General features: G+C 44.8%; 1 protein-coding gene across 3 annotated transcripts in view; it reads left to right on the forward strand.

The window, feature by feature from the left end:
- KHDRBS3 (KH RNA binding domain containing, signal transduction associated 3) overlaps positions 1-19,483 on the forward strand; it is a 188,714-nt gene that overhangs the window by 104,145 nt on the left and 65,086 nt on the right. For all 3 annotated transcript variants that reach the window (XR_011558764.1, XR_011558765.1, XM_070748332.1), the window contains exon 5: positions 16,390-16,529. Coding sequence is in view for 1 of the 3 variants with exons in the window: in XM_070748332.1 (XP_070604433.1) it covers positions 16,390-16,529 (140 nt within the window). In the remaining 2 variants the exon portion in view is untranslated. The remainder of the gene's footprint in view (positions 1-16,389; positions 16,530-19,483) is intronic.

A 19,483-nucleotide genomic window follows, 5' to 3' on the forward strand; every position in this document is an offset into this window, starting at 1 on the left:
CGAACACTTTTCAAAGGTAGCCCCATGTAGAGAGCATTACAGTAGTCGAACCGCGAGGTGATGAGGGCATGAGTGACTGTGAGCAGTGAGTCCCAGTCCAGATAGGGCTGCAACTGGTGCACCAGGCAAACCTGGGCAAACACCCCCCCTCGCCCCTGCTGAAAGATGTTTCTCTAATGTGAGCTATGGATCGAGGAGGACGCCCAAGTTGTGGACCCTCTCTGAGGGGGTCAATAATTCCCCCCCCCCGGGTTATGGACGGACAGATGGAATTGTCCTTGGGAGGCAGAACCCACAGCCACTCCGTCTTATCCGGGCTGAGTTTGAGTCTGTTGACATCCATCCAGACCCCAACAGTCATGTGACCATAATTTTTATTGTTTTAGCAAGAAACCAGTGTCGAGACAAAAACCACTTTATTGGTCACTTTACTCAGGCAGTTACTTTTCTCCAAATACCTGCATGGTAATTGTTTTGCAATTAATGTGTCCGTAGCAGCAGGCAGTCCAGTTGAGTGTGGTACGTTCATGTTGTAGATTAGGAAAAATACTTCTTGATTACTTTCCAATTGCTTTTTTTTTTTTTAATGCCAATTTCAAAACACCATAAAAGCGGAAACCATTAAGATGATCGAAAGCAGCCTGCAGAATAGAAGCATTAAAATACTTAAAAATTAAAATATTTTAATGGCCTAGCATAAAAGTTTTTGCCGAACCATGCAAAAAGAGAAGAGCATACCAAATGAGATAGCATTTTTATAGTTATCTCAAGAATTGAAATATTTGCATGTACAGGAAACCCTTGATTAGATTCCAATTTATTTTGGCTTCAGTAGACAATATATGTATTTGGACATTTCTCTAAAATAATGGGTTTCACTCATTGTATCCGTACTAGTTTAAATGGTTCACTGAACTTTACATTAATTCTGCCAATTTATGCCATTGACTTAAATTATGCAGATGGTGTACATTTGTATGGAATCTAATGGTCATTTAAGTTTTAACGGTTAGTTTCTACCCAGGAATATATTAAATTGAGTTTTACTGTATTTTGGAAATCATTTGGCATGCAATGTACCACATATATACACGCAGATAAGCTGACAATTTTTTGTGTGAAAATACAACCTCAAAATTGGGTTTAGTTTATACACTGATGGGCTTTTCTGTGTATACACGAGAACAGTTTTAAAACTATCCATACATTTTGTACATACTCACATATAAGCCCATTTGGAGATAAGCTGACCCTCAGATTTTTAACTACAATGCCATGAAAATGGATAATCCATGGATTATCCACGGATAAGCCAATTATTAAAAATTAAAGTATATTTTGAGGGTTGAGTTATTTGTGGGCGGCACTTTTTCATGGATTTTAGGTTAAAAGTGGTCAGCTTTACCCATGGATGGGCTTATACATAAATCTATACAGTCATTTCAAGATTCTACATATTTTGTAATTCTCTAAAAAAAACCCACTAATAGAACTTATCATTACAACAGGATGGATTAAGAATTTTAGTCATTAGAAATGAATGAATTCCTAAATCTTCTGAACGTTAGATAACTTTTGTAATTTTGCAATAACATGACAATTTTGGTAAGGAGCCTGAAATCCAAGAACATAGTTTTTGGGGGGTGAGAATATGTAATTTATTTGTTATATAACCCTTGCAACACATTGGCAAGGCTGTGTGTTACTATATTAAAATTCTGGAGAAAGATAACACAGTGCCAGGATCGTAGCTGACTTACAAATCATTTCCTGGATGATAATAATACATGTAGGCTGCGACTTAAGTTCACAACTCAGGCTCAAATTTCTGTTGCTAAGTGGGACAATTTGTTAAGTGAGTTTTGCCCCATGTTATGACTTTTCGTGCCATAGTTGTTAAATGAATCACTGCAGTTTTTTTAATCAACAATTGGTTTTTTTCCCAATAAAATTTTATTAATTTTCATAAAATAGACAAAACTGACAAACATAACATTAAACATAAAAATGGGGTTGTATCTTCCCCGCTTATTCTAAAAGTAAAACTTTCAATACAGAAAAAGAATACTTAAAAAAAATACTTAAAGTCAACTTATTATTATAAATGAAAAGAAGAAATTTGTTTGACTTTTTATAATAGGTCTTCATGCATGAACTAATTCTAACATAATTCTAAAATCTTATCCCTACTAATTCTAATATAACACTTAAATCATATCTCTACTAATACAATTCTCTTTTTTGTTTATTTGTTTGTCTTAACTTTTTATTATTTCTTCTTATTTATCCATATATACACTTTGTTCCATATTTCATAAAATTCTGTTTCTTCTTGATCTTTTAACCGTCTTGTCATCATATCCATTTCAGCGCAATCTAATATTTTTTAACGACTTCCTCTTCTTTGGGAATATTTTCCCCTTTCCAATTTTGCTCATATATTATCCTGGCCGCGGTCAAAATGTGAATAACTAAGTATAAAATTTCTTTCTTATATTTCTGGTTGGTTATTCCCAGTAAATAAAATTCCGGGGTTATTTCTATCTCCTGTTTTACTATTTCTTTTATTATTCTTTCTGTCGTTTTCTAGTAAAGCTTAACTTTACTACACATCCACCATTGATGGTAGTAGGACCCTATTTCCTTCTTACATTTCCAACATAATGGGGAAGTCTTTGGGAACATTTTTGCTATCCTATTTGGTGGAAGGTACCACCTATAAAACATTTTAATTTGATTTTCTTTTAGGGAAACCGATCTTGTCATTTTCCAATTTGAGATCCAGACTTTTTCCCATGTGTCCATATCTATTTCTTTACCAATATTTTTGCACCAACTTATATTACCCTTTAAGGTCAAATCTATGTTTTTGTGGGCAATCAGGTATTTGTATACTTTCCCTATTATTTTAGTCTGATTAGTGATTAGTAAATTACCTAATAAATTTTTATTCTTATTAAAAATATATGTTATACTATCTCTCTGTTTATCAACAATTGTTAAGTGAACCTGGTTCCCCATTGGCCTTGCAAAAGATGATCACATGAGCCAAGACACTGCAGCCGTTATAAATAAAGTCCTACATGGCATAGGACCAGATTACTTCCGGGACCACCTCCTGCCACATCAGCCCCAGCGACCAGTCTGGTCTCACAGAGTCGGCCTTCTCCAGTTCCCATCAACTAGACAATGTCGTTTGGCTGTGCCTAAGGAAAGAGCCTTCTCTGTGAGGGCCCCAGCCCTCTGGAATCAGCTTCCCCCCCAGAGATTCATATTGCCCCCCCGCCCTCCTCGCCTTCCACAAGAGTTTAGAGATTCCTTTGTGCCGTCAGTCTTGGGGTCATTAGATTCTACCCCGTTGGCCAATGAATGAAATGCATGATAGTTTGTTTGACTGGGAATGATTGATTTTTGGGAACTTGGGTTTTTAGATTAGCTAGTTTTTAAGTTTATTTATTTATTTATTTGATTTTTATGCCGCCCTTCTCCTTAGACTCAGGGCGGCTTACAACGTGTTAGCAATAGCACTTTTTAACTGAGCCAGCCTATTGCCCCCACAATCTAGGTCCTCATTTTACCCACTTAGGAAGGATGGAAGGCTAAGTCAACCTTGAGCTGGTGATGAGATTTGAATCGCTGATCTGCAGATCTACAGTCAGCTTCAGCGGCCTGCAGTACAGCACTCTACCTGCTGCGCCACCCCGGATTTCAGATATTTTGTATTGCTTTTATATGTTGTAAGCCGCACCCAGTCCTCGGAGAGGGGCAGCATATAAATCGAATGAATGAATGAATGAATGAATGAATGAATGAATGAGTATGAGTCTGTTTCCAAGCATCTGAATTTTGATCATGTGATCATGGGGATATTGCAATGGCCGAAAGTAAGAAAAACTGTTATCACTTTTTCCCTTAATGCTGTTATAACTTTGAAAAGTTACTGAATAAAGTGTTGTAAGTTGAGAACCATCTATATGGGCTAATCACTAGTATTTCTAGACCAGTGATGGCTAACAACAGGGTGACAGCATGTGCCTGCACCACAATGCAATGCCACACAACCTCATCCCTGTGCCCCATCCACCTGTGCATGTGCGCATAACCTCCACGTTCTCCCCATGCATGCGTGGCTCCCTACACCTCCCCCTCCCATGCACATGTGACATCTCCTGCTTCCGTGCATGCATGTGTGACCCTTCCACCGCATGCGTGTGCATATCCTCTGCGCATGCGCATCAGAGACCCAAAAATCTGCTGGCCAGTGGAAGATGCATGCACATCTATGGTGGAGCTAAGCTGGGGCGATGCCTCGTGTGCCATCAGAGAGGGTACTGCATGCGTCATAGATTTGTCATCACAGCTCTAGATTAATATCATTTCACTGGTGTTTCAGAGCTTGTTCAATATTTTGTAGCAAAACCTTCTTGTAAACCAGTGTTTCTCTACCTGGGGGCAGGACCACTTTGGGGGTCGAACGACCATTTCACAGGGGTCGCCTAAGACCATGGGAAAAGACAAATTTCCCATCCTGTTAGGAACTAAAGCTTCTATTCCGGGATATTTTTGAAACATATTTTTACAATCCGACCAATCAGGCATTTACAGTGGGGGTGTCCCTCTGACCTTCCTGCCAATCAGCTTCAAGCTCTGTTGGGAGAATTGGTGCTAGACTTATGGTTGGGAGTCACCACCAACATGAGGAACTGTATTAAGGGGTCACGGCATTAGAAAGGCTGAGAACCACTTTTGTAAACAATCTTCAATATTTGTTTGGAAAAGAGGTTATCTGTTTTTAAATTTAAAAAAAATCACCTACTCGCTTTGTATGAAATAAATATCAGAACTAGAGATCAAGATGCTCAGCACAGAACTTTTAGATTGGGATAGGAATGTGGGATATAGAATGGGTTGACATAGAGAATAGGGAGAGAGTGGAATGGAATGGAATGGACCTTAGAGGTCTTCTAGTCCAACCCCCTGCTTAGGCAGGAAAGCTTATACCATTTCAGATAAATGTTTGTCCACTCTCTTCTTAAAAACCTCCAGTGTTTGAACATCCACAACTTCTGGTGGCAAGCTGTTCCACTGTCAGGAAATCTTAGTTCTAAGTTGCTTCTCTCCTTAATTAATTCAATTCAATTTATTAGATTTGTATGCCGCCCCGTCCGAAGACTCGGGGCGGCTCACAACAGTAATAAAAAACAATATTATAGCGAAACAAATATAATATTAAAAAGAAGCATATAAAACCCTATCATATTTAAAAACCAAACAACACATACCGTGTTTCTCCAAAAATAAGACACTGTCTTATATTAATTTTTGCTCCAAAAGTTGTGCTACGTCTTATTTTTGGGGGGTGCCTTATATTTCTCAAATAAGACAAATTCACAGGCAGAAAAGCTGACACCCCCAAAGAAAGTGTACCGTACAGTACACTGATTACGGTACGGTACCTGTCAGTATGGCACCCACACACACAAACGACGGCACTTATATGGTACAACAGTATACTCCCGCTATTGCAGCTTCCGGCCACCAGAGGAACTACAGTCTACGCACTGAAGTGGAGACTGTAATGGCAGTGAGACAGCAGCAGACTGTGTCTGCTGTACTGGACGGTACAAAGCGATGGAAGGAGCCAGCAGGGGATGCCACATTATTACGGTACCGCTATGAACAGCTTTGAATGGTACCATATGTTTTTCCACCGTACCGTATGTAAACTTGACTACGCCTTATTTTCGGGGGGTGCCTTATATTAGCAAATTCTGCAAAACCTCTGACATGCCTTACTTTCGGGGTACGTCTTATTTTCGGCGAAACAGGGTACATACCAAACATAAAATATAAAAAGCCTGGGGGAAAGGTGTCTCAACTCCCCCATGCCTGGCAGTATAGGTGGGTCTTGAGTAGTTTACAAAAGACAAGGAGGGTGGGGGCAGTTCTAATCTCCGGGGGAAGTTGATTCCAGAGGGCCGGGGCCGCCACAGAGAAGGCTCTTCCCCTGGGGCCTTAGTTTCCATCCGCTGCTTCTTATCCTGCCTTTTGGTGCATTGGACATTGTGGCAGCCCCTGAGATATCGGAACACTGCTATCATGTCTCCCTTAGTCCTTCTTTTCACTAAACTGCTCATTCCCAGTTCCAACAACATTCTTTATATGTTTTAGCCTCCAGTCCCCTAATCATCTTCATTCTTCTTCTTCATTGCTATTGTTTAATTGACTCGTCTATGTCTTAAAAGCTTTGCTTTTTCTTAAAATACAGACCTACTTATGTGTAACTGGAGGTTAACATTAACCTATAAACACATGTGCACTTTATTACCTTAAAACCTGGGCATAATTTTAATTAATTAATTATTAATTAATTTAATTTAATTTATTAGATTTGTATGCCCCCCCCTCTCCGAAGACTCGGGGCAGCTCACAACACGATACACAATGGACAAATCCAATACTAAAAACAGATTAAAACCCTTATCATAAAAATCACGAGTCCTTCAGGATCTGCCCTTAGAGATTTGGGATTCATACCTCTACAGCTAAAATTTTGGATGTTTTCAGCAAACAAATGTATGAAAAAAGAATAGAAATGCAACTCGTTCTGGGTTTTTTTGTGCATTTTCAAACCCACAACAAAGACACAAGCTTTTATATGAAAGTTGACATGTCTCTCTTTCTCTCCATCCCCCCCCCCCCTCAGTCTTTTATAGACAAATGTTTTCAATCTGTTCTTCCAGTTGTTCAGTTAATGAAATGTTTAGCAATCCTGACAGGATTTATGAATTTCGAATCTGAGGTAACATTTCTTCAGCGGGAAAGGAAACCTGGGCAGTGTCCCTGTGGGAATGAGATGAAAGAAACCATATTGGCTTCCTTCATCCTCCTTTACGCAACATTATCTAACTCAATTATAGAATATTCTGCAAGAGAAATTGAGCTCTGAGCAGCTAACTTCATTTATCGATTTTGTTTTTTTCTCCATCCTACACGAGAAAGAACGCATCTTAGAAACATAGAAGTCTGACGGCAGAAAAAGACCTCATGGTCCACCTAGTCTGCCCTTATACTATTTTCTGTATTTTGTCTTAGGATGGATATATGTTTATCCCAGGCATGTTTAAATTCAGTTACTGTGGATTTTTCTGCCACGTCTGCTGGAAGTTTGTTCCAAGGATCTACTACTCTTTCAGTAAAATAATATTTTCTCATGTTGCTTTTGATCTTTCCCCCAACTAACTTCAGATTGTGTCCCCTTGTTCTTGTGTTCACTTTCCTATTAAAAACACTTCCCTCCTGGACCTTATTTAACCCTTTAATATATTTAAATGTTTCGATCATGTCCCCCCTTTTCCTTCTGTCCTCCAGACTATACAGATTGAGTTCATGAAGTCTTTCCTGATACGTTTTATGCTTAAGACCTTCCACCATTCTTGTAGCCCGTCTTTGGACCCGTTCAATTTTGTCGATATCTTTTTGTAGGTGACGTCTCCAGAACTGAACACAGTACTCCAAATGTGGTCTCACCAGGGCTCTATATAGCGGGATCATAATCTCCCTCTTCCTGCTTGTTATACCTCTAGCTATGCAGCCAAGCATCCTACTTGCTTTCCCTACCGCCTGACTGCACTGTTCACCCATTTTGAGACTGTCAGAAATCACTACCCCTAAATCCTTCTCTTCTGAAGTTTTTGCTAACACAGAACTGCCAATACAATACTCAGATTGTGGATTCCTTTTCCCCAAGTGCATTATTTTACATTTGGAAACATTAAACTGCAGTTTCCGTTGCTTTGACCATTTATCTAGTAAATCTTCTTTTAATATTTATTTATTTATTTATTTATTTATTCTATTTTTATGCCGCCCTTCTCCTTAGACTTAGGGCGGCTTACAACATGTTAGCAATAGCACTTTTTTAACAGAGCCAGCATATTGCCCCCACAATCCGGGTCCTCATTTTACCCACCTCGGAAGGATGGAAGGCTGAGTCAACCTTGAGCTGGTGATGAGATTTGAACCGCTGACCTTCAGATCTACAGTCAGCTTCAGTGGCCTGCAGTACAGCACTGTACCTACTGCGCCACCCCGGCTCATATGCAGAAGTATTAAGCTTCCTTTTTCTAGAATGGGCAGATATTCTGGGAACTGGAAGAATTCCTGCAGTTCTCTTGAAAAGGCAGTCAACAGAGAATAGAAAAATTTATTGCTTGCCTCTAGTTTGTGGCCTGGTGCCTTCTGCTTGGAAGTTTTTCAAAGTTCTTAAAAATCAACCTGTCATCAAAACTATAGACCTTAGTCTGAATACAAATGAAGAATTCAGCCTGTGTTACACATCAACAGCTTATATTAAGTATAGGTAGTCCTCAAAAAATGACCACAATTGAGCCCAAAATTGATGTTTTTTTTAATTTATTTATTTATTATTTATTTATTTATTTATTAGATTTGTATGCCGCTCCTTTCCGCGGACTCGGGGTGGCTCACAACACAATAAAACAATTCATAACAAATCTAATAATATACAATTTAAAATTTAAAATAGTTTTAAAAACCCATTTTTAAGCAGACATACCTACAAATATACCATACATAAATTATATAGGCCCGGGGGAGATATCTCAGTTCTCCATTGACTCTGGAAGGAGAGTCCATCATGGGTTGTTAACCAATCCTATTGGTAGAGACTGAGTTAATTTAAATAATTAATTAACTGGCACCGCCCCCTTAGCAGCCCCCATGAGCCAGTTTTAAAAACTCAGTCTAAGTGTAGAGACGTTTGAGTTTTTGTCTTATGAGTTACCTCATGTTATTTTGACATAGGGGTTAATTAAAATTTATTAAAATTGTTTGTTATTATTTAAAATTGAATACTTATCGTTTTAATGTTTTTTTCTTGTGTTTTCACAGATCACTTTTCCAGTAAGGGGTCTCTGCCCTCCGTGGGCACTCCCCCACCGTTATTCTCCTCGGGGGCCCCTTCCCTCCGTGGGTACCACCCCTAGCGAGGAGCAACACAGCCTGGGGTCCCTGGCCTCCGAGGCCAGACCCGGCTGCGAGCCGAAGGTGGGGGGGTCCGCCCCCCCCACTGGGAGGCTTGGGGGAATCTCCACTTCCCCAGCAAGTTCCAGAGGCTTCCAAAAAAAGGCCAAACGGGCAAGTTCAGAGGCTTCCAAGGCTTCCCCGGCGTTGCTTCAAGGGAGAGGGCTGGCGCGGAGCCAGCGCCTCTCAGCTGTTCGGCGGCTCGTAAAAAAGCCGCCGCCGAAGCCGCCGCCGCGTCGCTCGTGCTGGGATCGCACGAGAGCGGCGAAAATCGGAAATAAATGCTTGAGCGTGCCGGCGGCTGTTAAAAGTGGAGGTCTATGGCCTGGGGGGGTTGCCCCCCCCAAAGGAACAGCGCGGTGACATAGAGGGCTAATTTCCCTCAGAAGTCTTTCCCGCGCCCGCCATTTTGTCCCTCGGCGGGAAAGTTGCTCTCCGCCCAGAGAATGGGCGCGATCAACCAATCGGGGCAGGAATTGCGCATGCGCTAGCCCCAGGGGTGCCTGGTCGCCATTTTGTGCGTGGTGTTGGTGTGAGCTAGTTGCAATCTCTTATCTCCGGTGTTACTGTAAGTACAATGGAAGATCAAATGAATCCAGGGAAAGTGCCTTCTCCTAGCACTGCCCCCAAGGCCAAGGCCAAGGCTAAAGATAAAGCCAAATCCCAGCATTCCTCTTCTTCACTAAAAGATGCAGAAAAGAGGATTCAGGCCTTGGAAAAAAGGCTGGAAGCGGCCCTTCACACCCCTTTGACGGTTTCCCCTCTGTCTGCGCAGTATTTGCCCCTGGCCAGGGACACACCAGTTCCCCATACTGCCATAAGGCCAGCAGAGGTGATGTCAGACCGCGATTGGTCTCCAGACAGACAGATGCCAATGATGCCTCAGGTGCTCCCTTCTCCTGGTCCTATTCAGCCTAGGCCAGGGTCAGCAAGTCAGTCTCTAAGGAGCGGCCAGGGACCCTCAGCCACCTTCACGCCAACAGCAGCGGGGCTTCGTGGTCCACCTGAGCATTGGGCTTCTACAGGAGTTAGGCCTCTACCAGATACTTGGCCTCAGATGTCCCCTTCGGTTCAGGATTTAATTAATAATGCCTACACTCAGGGGATGGTGGTGGGGGTGCAACAAGTTACGCAGCAGCCTCGCCAGGTGCAATCAAAAAACCTGTGGTGCGCACCGCCCCCCTCAGGCTTGGGGTCTTGGGCTGAGGAGGCCAGCCCGTCAGAGGAAATTGAAAAAGACTATGAGCTCTCTGATGATGAGACACCACCAGAACAGCCTGTGGCTGCTGGGCTCTTTAAGGCCTCAACTTTCAGGGTACTGCTTCATAAAGCAAAACAGACTGTAGACTTGCCAGGCCCTGAAAAAGCAGGAGACCCCACAGATGGGACAAAACCGGCTACAGTCCTCTTTAAAGAACCCCAGCCTGAGTCAGAGCACATCCCATCCTCTGATATCATCCTGCAAAGTGTCAAAAGACCCTGGCAACATCCAGCTGCCGCTCAGGGTCCCTCTGCAGTAGAGAGAAGATTCTACACATGTGATGAGGAGGTAGAGAAATTATTGGAATTCCCTCCTATAGACCAGCCTGTCATGCAGCTGATTTCTAAGTCTTTAGTGCCCTCTGAGACAGGCGATAGCCTTAAGCCTGAGGACAGAAAGGCAGAGGTGTTGATCCGAAAAACCCACCAGATGGCGAGCTGGGGATTTCGAGCAGCGGCGGCTGCTTCCTTTTTCACCCGAGCATCTATTGTCTGGCTGCAGGAGATGCAGGCCAGACTTGGACCAGATGAGGGTCGCTTGCGACAGGATCTTGGGAAGCTGTTGGCAGCAGCGGAGTTTTCAGCAGACGCCACTCTGCATGCTGCCAAGTTTTCGGCCAGGAGTATGGCAGCAACACTTTCATCAAGGCGCCTACTCTGGCTGCGGAGCTGGCCAGCGGACCTCAAGTCCAAATGGAACCTGGCCTCGGCTCCTTTTCAAGGAGAAAAGCTTTTTGGGGAGGCGTTAGATCCAGTCCTTGTTGAAGACAAGGATAAAAGAAAGTCCCTCCCCAGAGCCTACCGGCGCCAAGAGCGTCGCTATACTCCCTACCAGCGCAGGCCGTCCTTTCGGTGGGACTCTTCTGCTCCAGCGGGTCAGAATGCAAGACCCTACTCTCAGACCCCATATAACTCCAACACGTTCCGGGGAGATAGAGCGCCCTTCCAGGATCGCCAAAGGGGGTATCAACAGTCGAGACGCCCCTTTCGTGGCGGCCAGAGGGGCTTCAAGCGCTCTAAGTGACTCTCTTCAACAACCCCTGGGAGGAAAACTTCGGTTTTTCGAAGCCGCCTGGCGGACTACATCCTCCGACAGGTGGGCGTTAGCAACTGTCTCCCAGGGCTTGCGCTTGGAGTTCCTGCAGCCCCCTCCTTACCGTTATGTGCAGTGCCCAGTTCAGCGGGACCCCCTGAAGAGGTCTCAGCTTCTGCAAGAGGTTGCCCATCTGTTGGAGATCCGGGCAATAGAGGAGGTGCCCAGGCACGAGATAGGTACCGGCTTTTATTCAAAGGTCTTCCTTGTGCCAAAGTCATCGGGAGGGGTTCGCATGATCCTCAATTTAAAGCACCTCAATACTTATATCAAATATCGGCGATTCCGGATGCATTCCCTTCAAACCATCTTGGCCGCAATTCGAATGCAGGACCTATTAACCTCCATAGACTTAAAAGAGGCCTACCTGCATGTGCCCATCCTACAGTCTCATCGGAGGTTTCTCCGGTTCGCCCTGGGAGGCTCTCACTATCAGTACAGGGCAATGCCGTTCGGCCTGTCGTCGGCCCCTCGCACCTTTACAAAGTTGCTCGACGTTCTGACGGCGGAAATCAGATCCCAGGGTATTCGTGTTCTGGCATACCTGGACGATCTCATTATCCTGTCCAGATCCTCCCAGAGGGCGCGGGCAGATTTGGCAGTTACCAGACACACGTTGGAATCCCATGGGTTCACAATCAACGAGGAAAAAAGTCATCTTCTTCCGACAGCCAGGCTGTTGCACCTGGGTTCCATGATAGACACCTCCACAGGGACTGTGACTTTGTCTCCAGAAAGGATGGCAAACATCCGACAATTGATTTCACATCTTCGGCAACAACATCGGGTGTCTCTCGCATTCCTTTCCAAGCTCCTGGGCACCCTTGTTTCCGCTATCGGCATTGTACCTTGGGCCCGTCATCATCTCAGGGCCCTTCAATGGTTTCTTCTACCTTGGCAAAAGGCCAAACTGAGTCACTCTCAAAAATCAGTTCACCTTCCTTCCTCGGTCAAGGCATCGTTGGGCTGGTGGACTTCCCCTGCCTTGGACAACGGAACCTTCTTCTGCAACCGGGACCGCTTAATCCTCACAACGGATGCCAGTCTGTCCGGTTGGGGGGCCCACATGGGGCTACACATGGCCCAGGGCCTTTGGTCTCCGGAAGATCTGAGCCCAATCAACATCAACTTTTTGGAGCTCAGGGCTGTCTTTCTGGCTCTTCAGGCCTTCCTCCCTTGGGTTCTGGGCAAGCATGTGTTGGTCTTGACCGACAATGTTGCTACCAGGGCCCACCTGAATCATCAAGGGGGAACGAAGTCGCTTCGCTTAATGGTCGAGTCAGCGGCTCTCTTCGACTGGGCGGAACCCCGTTTAGCCTCTCTGTCGGCCGAACATATAGCCGGGACCAGCAACGTTCAGGCAGACTGGCTGAGCAGATCTACCCTGGACCCCGGAGAGTGGAGACTGGATCCCGGAGTATTTCACCTGATAAGTCAACGTTTCGGGACTCCTCTGGTGGACCTCTTTGCATCTCAAGCCAACACGCAGCTGGTGAGGTTTTATTCACGGTTCCCTTCACCGAGGGCGGAGAAAGTCAACGCTCTATTGTCTCCATGGCCCAGCGGCCTACTGTATGCTTTCCCCCCAACGTGTCTACTGCAACGGGTGCTGGACAAAATAATTCAGGAGGCGGCGGAGGTCATCTTAGTGGCGCCATATTGGCCCCGTCGGCCGTGGTTCGCGGACCTGGTAGCTCTCTCAGTGTCCCCTCCTTGGAGGATTCCGGATCGCCTAGTCTCCCTCACTCAGGGCTCCATTTGTCACCCGGAGCCTCAATGGTTCCAGTTAGCCGCCTGGCGTGTGAGCGGGAGTGACTAGTGCAGCAACACCTACCGGACACTGTCATTGCGACTATGCAGGCGGCTCGTCGGCCATCGACAGTGCGGATATACCAGGCAACGTGGGCAGCCTTCTGCAGATTTTGTTCGGCCCGTCATTGTGATCCAAAGCAGGCCTCGCTCATTGCAATTCTTGAATTTCTCCAATCAGGCATTGAGCGGGGTTTAGCCCCCAACACCTTGAAAAGACAGGTGGCGGCCCTGTCCACTATCGTCCGTGTATCAGAATTCCGATCTTTAGCTCAACATCCATGGGTGAGAGATTTCATCAAAGGAGCTATTAACCAACACGCTCCTCCGGTAAGGAGATTCCCGACATGGGACCTCACACTAGTGTTACGGGCCCTCACGGGACCCCCCTTTGAGCCAATGAGGTCGATTTCCTATAGACTGTTATCAATAAAGACATTGTTTTTGGTGGCGATTACATCTGCCCGTAGAGTCTCGGAGTTGTCAGCACTTTCCGTCAGGCCAGACTTATGTGTGTTCCATCCGGACAGAGTGGTGCTCCGGTTGGACCCTTCGTTTATCCCGAAGGTGAATTCCGATTTTCACAGACGGCAGGAACTGGTTCTACCGGACTTCTGCACACATGGTCAACATCCCTCTGAACTTCGTTGGCACAAGATCGATGTCCGAAGAGCCTTGAAGCTCTATATCAGGAGGACAGCGCCTTTTCGAAAGACAGAAAGACTCTTTGTTTCCTTTGCTCAGACCTCAATGGGTCTTGCAGTGTCTTCGCAATCCCTTAGTCGCTGGATTAAAGATTGCATTGCGGAGGCTTATGCATCGAGATCTCAGTCTCCCCCCGCCGGGGTCCTGGCCCATTCCACCAGAAGTGCGGCTGCTTCAGCGGCTTGGTCAACGCAAGCTTCCTTGGAGGATATCTGTCGTGCCGCTACTTGGGCCTCCTCTTCTACTTTTATACGCCATTATAAACTGGACTCATGGGCTTCGGCGGAGGCTTCATTTGGCAGGCGTGTCTTACAGCGAGTGTGTGTCACTCCAACGACCTCGGCCCAGCCTTTTCCCTCCCAGGGGACTTGATCTTTGGTATATCCCATGATGGACTCTCCTTCCAGAGTCAATGGAGAAGAACCGTTGTACATACCTGAACGGTCTTCTCAGTGCTCTGGAAGGAGAGTCCATACCCACCCGGCATGGTGTTTGGCCAGGTCGCCGGAGTGCTGGGACTGTTAAACTTTCTTGTTTGGTTATGAAGTTAATAAAAGTTTCTGATTTTTACATTGTCTTCGTTTTTAAAACTGGCTCATGGGGGCTGCTAAGGGGGCGGTGCCAGTTAATTAATTATTTAAATTAACTCAGTCTCTACCAATAGGATTGGTTAACAACCCATGATGGACTCTCCTTCCAGAGCACTGAGAAGACCGTTCAGGTATGTACAACGGTTCTTTCCCCATGCCTGACGGCAAAGGTGGGTTTTTAGGAGTTTACGAAAGGCAAGGAGGGTAGGGGCAGTTCTAATCTCTGGGGGGGTGCTGGTTCCAGAGAGTCGGGGCCGCCACAGAGAAGGCTCTTCCCCTGGGGCCCGCCAACCGACATTGTTTAGTTGACGGGACCTGGAGAAGGCCGACTCTATGGGACCTAATCGGTCGCTGGGATTCGTGCAGCAGAAGGCGGTCTCGGAGATATTCTGGTCCGATGCCATGAAGGGCTTTATAGGTCATAACCAACACTTTGAATTGTGCCCAGAAATTGATCGGCAACCAATGCAGACTGCGGAGTGTTGGTGTAACATGGGCATATTTAGGAAAGCCCATGATTGCTCTCACAGCTGCATGTTGCTAAGTGAGAGATTTGTTTTAAGTGAATTTTTCCCTATTTTACGACTTTTCTTATCATATTTGTTCAGCGAATCACTGCTGTTGTTAAATTAGTGACACAGTTGTGAAAGTGAATCTGGCTTCCCCATGGACTTTGCTTGTCAGAAGGTCACAAAAAGGGCTCACATGACCTTTTAAGATATTCATGAACTGGGAAAGCCAATGGTAACAAGGTCAGCCAATGAATAGGCATAGCAACTAAGTCAGCCAATGGGAGCTTGAACACTTCTGAGTCTGTTGCAGAGAATCGAAGCTGAAACTTAATTTTAAGGCTGGGCATGGCTCAGTACAGTCTTCTCTCTAGTCTACTCTGTGCTTGTCTGCTCTGCTGAAATGAAACTAACTCTCCTGCTTTTATTTACCTGTAACCGATTGAAGACGAATTCTACTTGTGATATTGTAAATATATATATTATTATGTTTATAAAAGAAGTTATTCAATCCAGCTGAATCAGTCATCTGTGTGTGCTTCTGGTTTTGATTTTACAACAAACTTTAATATGACCCCCAGACGCTGTGACTGTCATAAATATAAACCACTCGCCAAGCATCCAGATGTAAATCACATGACCATGGGAATGCTGCAGTGGTCATAATTGTGAAAAACAGTAACCAAGTCATTTTTTTCAATGCAGTTATAACTTTGAATGGTCACTAAATGAACTGTTGTAAATAGAGGACTGCATTTGGAAGCTTGTTTTCAAACAAGTGTTTGTGGCCTTTGCATTATCTAACAGGCGGTTCCCACCAAACCAGGGGTAGGCAAAGTTGGCTCTTCTTTGACTTTTGGACTTCAACTCCCAGAATTCCTGAGCCAATCATGCTAGCCCAGGAATTCTGGGAGTTGAAGTCCATATGTCATAGAAGAGCCAACTTTGCCTACCGCTGCACCAGCTCAATCCCAATTGTTTGGGGCTGCAGGGTGTTCCTTTCCCTCCGGGGCAGTGGCATTCTGCCCCTCGGGATCCAGGGGATCCCCTGTTCTAGATCGAGCCCTCCAAGCAATCGTGAAAAAAGGAGTGATGGGGACTCCTATCCCCATCCTCCCAGCGCGGCTCGATCCCCACCCGGAAGTGGGAACACATTTTCAAAGCCTGTTTCATCCAGAAAGGCATTTCTTAATCGGCTCTGTACCCAAAAATAAAACTAAAAAATAAGCCTCTACTACTTCTAGGGGACTCTGTTCTTATAATCGTAGAACCATGATTTTTTTTTTTTTAAATGATTTTAAGGCTTTTGACACGGGTGCATCTTCAACCGCATGATGTCTTTTTCCTCCCTCCTCCTTTTTTTCCTTTTTCTGTTCAGGACTATAACGACGAAATCCGACAATCACAGTTGCAGGAATTAACTTACTTGAATGGAGGCTCAGAAAATACCGAAGGTCCGGTAGTCCGCGGAAAGCCTCCCTTAAGGCCACGGGGAGGCCTATCTCCTGCTTTGGCAAGGTATGCTGGGTGTGTGGAGGGGGGGGGCAGAAATAATATTTTGGGCTGTTGGCAATAAGTTCACTTTATATACAATATAATATAATACTGCACCTCCCTTATGAAACCAGGTTGCAACGCCTTGGTCTCTTCAGCCTTGAAAGACAGCGTTTAAGGGTTGACTTGATTGAAGTGTATAAAATCATGCATGGGATAGAAAAGGTGGATAGAGAAAAATTATTTTCTCTATCACACAATACTAGGACAAGGGGGCACTCCCTAAAGCTCATAGGTAAGAAAGTGAAGACAAATCAAGGGAAATATTTCTTCACCCAGAGGGTCCTTGGTTGATGGAATTCACTTCCAGAAGAGGTCGTGACAGCTGTCAGCCTTGATAGCTTCAAGGCAGGATTAGACAGATTCATGGAGGCCAAGTGTATCTGTGGTTATTGAAACGGATGTCCATGTGCCGCCTCTATGTTGGTTGAGGCAGGCAGGATTCCCTTGAGTACCATTTGTTGGGGGTCAAGGGAAAGGGAGGGTCTTGCCTTCTCTTTCTGCTCAAGATCTCCATGTACAATTGGTGGACCACTGTGTGACACAGAATGCTGGACTCGATGGGCTTTGGCCTGATTCAGCACGACTCTTCTTACGTTTTTATGTTTAATACAATACAATACAATATAATAAATGTAATATGTTATCTATCTATCTACATACCTACCTACCTACCTATCTAATATAGTACAGTGGTAACTCTACCTAAGAGCGCCTCTACTTAAGAACTTTTCTAGATAAGAACTGTGTGTTCAAGATTTTTTGCCTCTTCTTAAGAATAATTTTCTACTTAAGAACTCAAGCCCGGAAAAATTTCCCAGGAAATTTGAGAGCAGCACAAAGGCCCGGCCAGTTTCCTGCCATTCCCCCTTTAATCGCAGCCATTTTGGGCTTTTTTGGGTTGCCAGAAGATCCTTTTGGTGGCGCTCAAGGAGGCTTTGGCAGCCCAGAGTGAACAAAGGGAGGCGTGTGCTCCTCTTTGCCACCTCAGAGTCTCTCTCTCTCTCTCTCTCTTTTTTAAGCCTTAAAGTTTTGGATTTTTTTTATTCCCCTCACCTCACCTTCTTCCTTCGGCAGTGACTGTCCTCCTCCTCCTCTTCTTCCTCCTCCTCCTCCCACCCAAATTCTGAGCTTTTAGTTCTTTCCTAATGGGTTTGCACACATTTGCTTTTACATTGATTCCTATGGGAAAATTGCTTCTGATTACAAACTTTTCTACTTAAGAACCTGGTCATGGAACGAATTAAGTTCTTAAGTAGATACCACTGTATAGGATTTTTTAACCCAGAAGATAAAACTGTTCAGATGTAAAATAGAGAGTAGCTAGAGTATCAACAGCAAAGATTATAGAAACATTAGTCCAGCAGCCCCCAATTTGTGGTCCGCGGCCTACTAATTACCACCGGGCCCATGGGGGGTGGCCAGTGTTTGTGCTTTTGCCCGCATACACAACCCCTCTTACGTGACCCTTGTTGCCAATTGCAATGCCATCCATGTGAGTGTTGTGGGTGGATGCACATGTGTTTGCCTCCCTCTTCCCCTCTTCCCCCCATTTTGGGACGCCAATCTGGAAAGTTTAGGGAACTCTGCTTTAGTCTTATTCTCATATCATTTTTAAATATACAGTGATACCTCGTGTTACGAACTTAATTGGTTCTGGGACGAGGTTTGTAAGGTGAAAAGTTTGTAAGATGAAACAATGTTTCCCATAGGAATCAATGGAAAAGCAATTATTGCGGTGCAAGCCCAAAACTCACCCCTTTTGCCAGCCGAAGCGCCCATTTTTGCACTGCTGGGATTCCCCTAAGGCTCCCCTCCATGGGAAACCCCACCTCCGGACTTACGTGTTTTTGTGATGCTGCAGGGGAATCCTAGCAGTGCGAAAATGGGTGCTTTGCTGGCAACGGAAGTCCGGAGGTGGGGTTTCCCAGTGAGGGGAGCCACAGCAAAATTGCAGCATTGCAAAAACACGGAAGTCCGGAGGTGGGGTTTCCCAGTGAGGGGAGCCACAGCAAAATTGCAGCATTGCAAAAACACGGAAGTCCGGAGGTGGTGTTTCCCATGGAGGGGAGTCTCAGGGGAATCCCAGCAGTGCAAAAACGGGCAATTCGCTGGCAACAGAAGTCCGGAGGCGGCAGCTTGGGTTTGTAAGGTGAAAATAGTTTGGAAGAAGAGGCAAAAAAAATCTTAAACCCCGGGTTTGTATCTCAAAAAGTTTGTATGACGAGGGGTTTGTAAGACGAAGTATCACTGTATTTCTCTCCGCTGTCACCTGTGAGCCTGGCTGCCCGTTATCGTTTCTTATCGATGGCTGTTTTTATCTTGGGTTTGTTTTTTTCTTACAAGCTGCCTACAGTCCCATTGTTCCATTTGGGCCACTGCATAAACCCTTTAGATGAAATAAATAAATACATCGGTGCTGCTGTGACGAATCTTCCTGCAAATATTTTTTTTTTAAAAAGGGTTTTGCACATAACCATATAGCGACTGGCAAAATAATGGTTGTTTGAAAAAGAAGACCGGGAGCTGTACGGAGGGAAAAGTGTGATTGTTTTCTACTCCCTGATTTGTTGGGGGAGATAGCATCTAGGGGTGATAGGGGCATATGCTTGTTGTAGATTATGAACTATTATTCTTGTCTAACCATCTGCGCGGCACAAAAAGCTGAGCTGTGTACGTGAAATAAAAGGCTCAGGTTTGAAGCATTGATCGCTGAAGTCATCTTCAAATTGCTCACCATCTTGTCTTCTTTATCTGCTGCTCTGTCTGCAAAAGAAGAATAGAGAGAGAGAGAAACCCTGCAGATAGTGCATTCTTCTGGGTCTTTTGTTTGCTTTTTAATGTATTTTTTCTTCTTCTTTTAAGACCGTTTCTTGAATTAGACAGGCTGTGGGTCCTTGATCTGTTTCTCAAGAATA

This window comes from Erythrolamprus reginae, chromosome 3, assembly GCF_031021105.1.
Source record: "Erythrolamprus reginae isolate rEryReg1 chromosome 3, rEryReg1.hap1, whole genome shotgun sequence".
Lineage (NCBI taxonomy): Eukaryota > Metazoa > Chordata > Lepidosauria > Squamata > Dipsadidae > Erythrolamprus > Erythrolamprus reginae.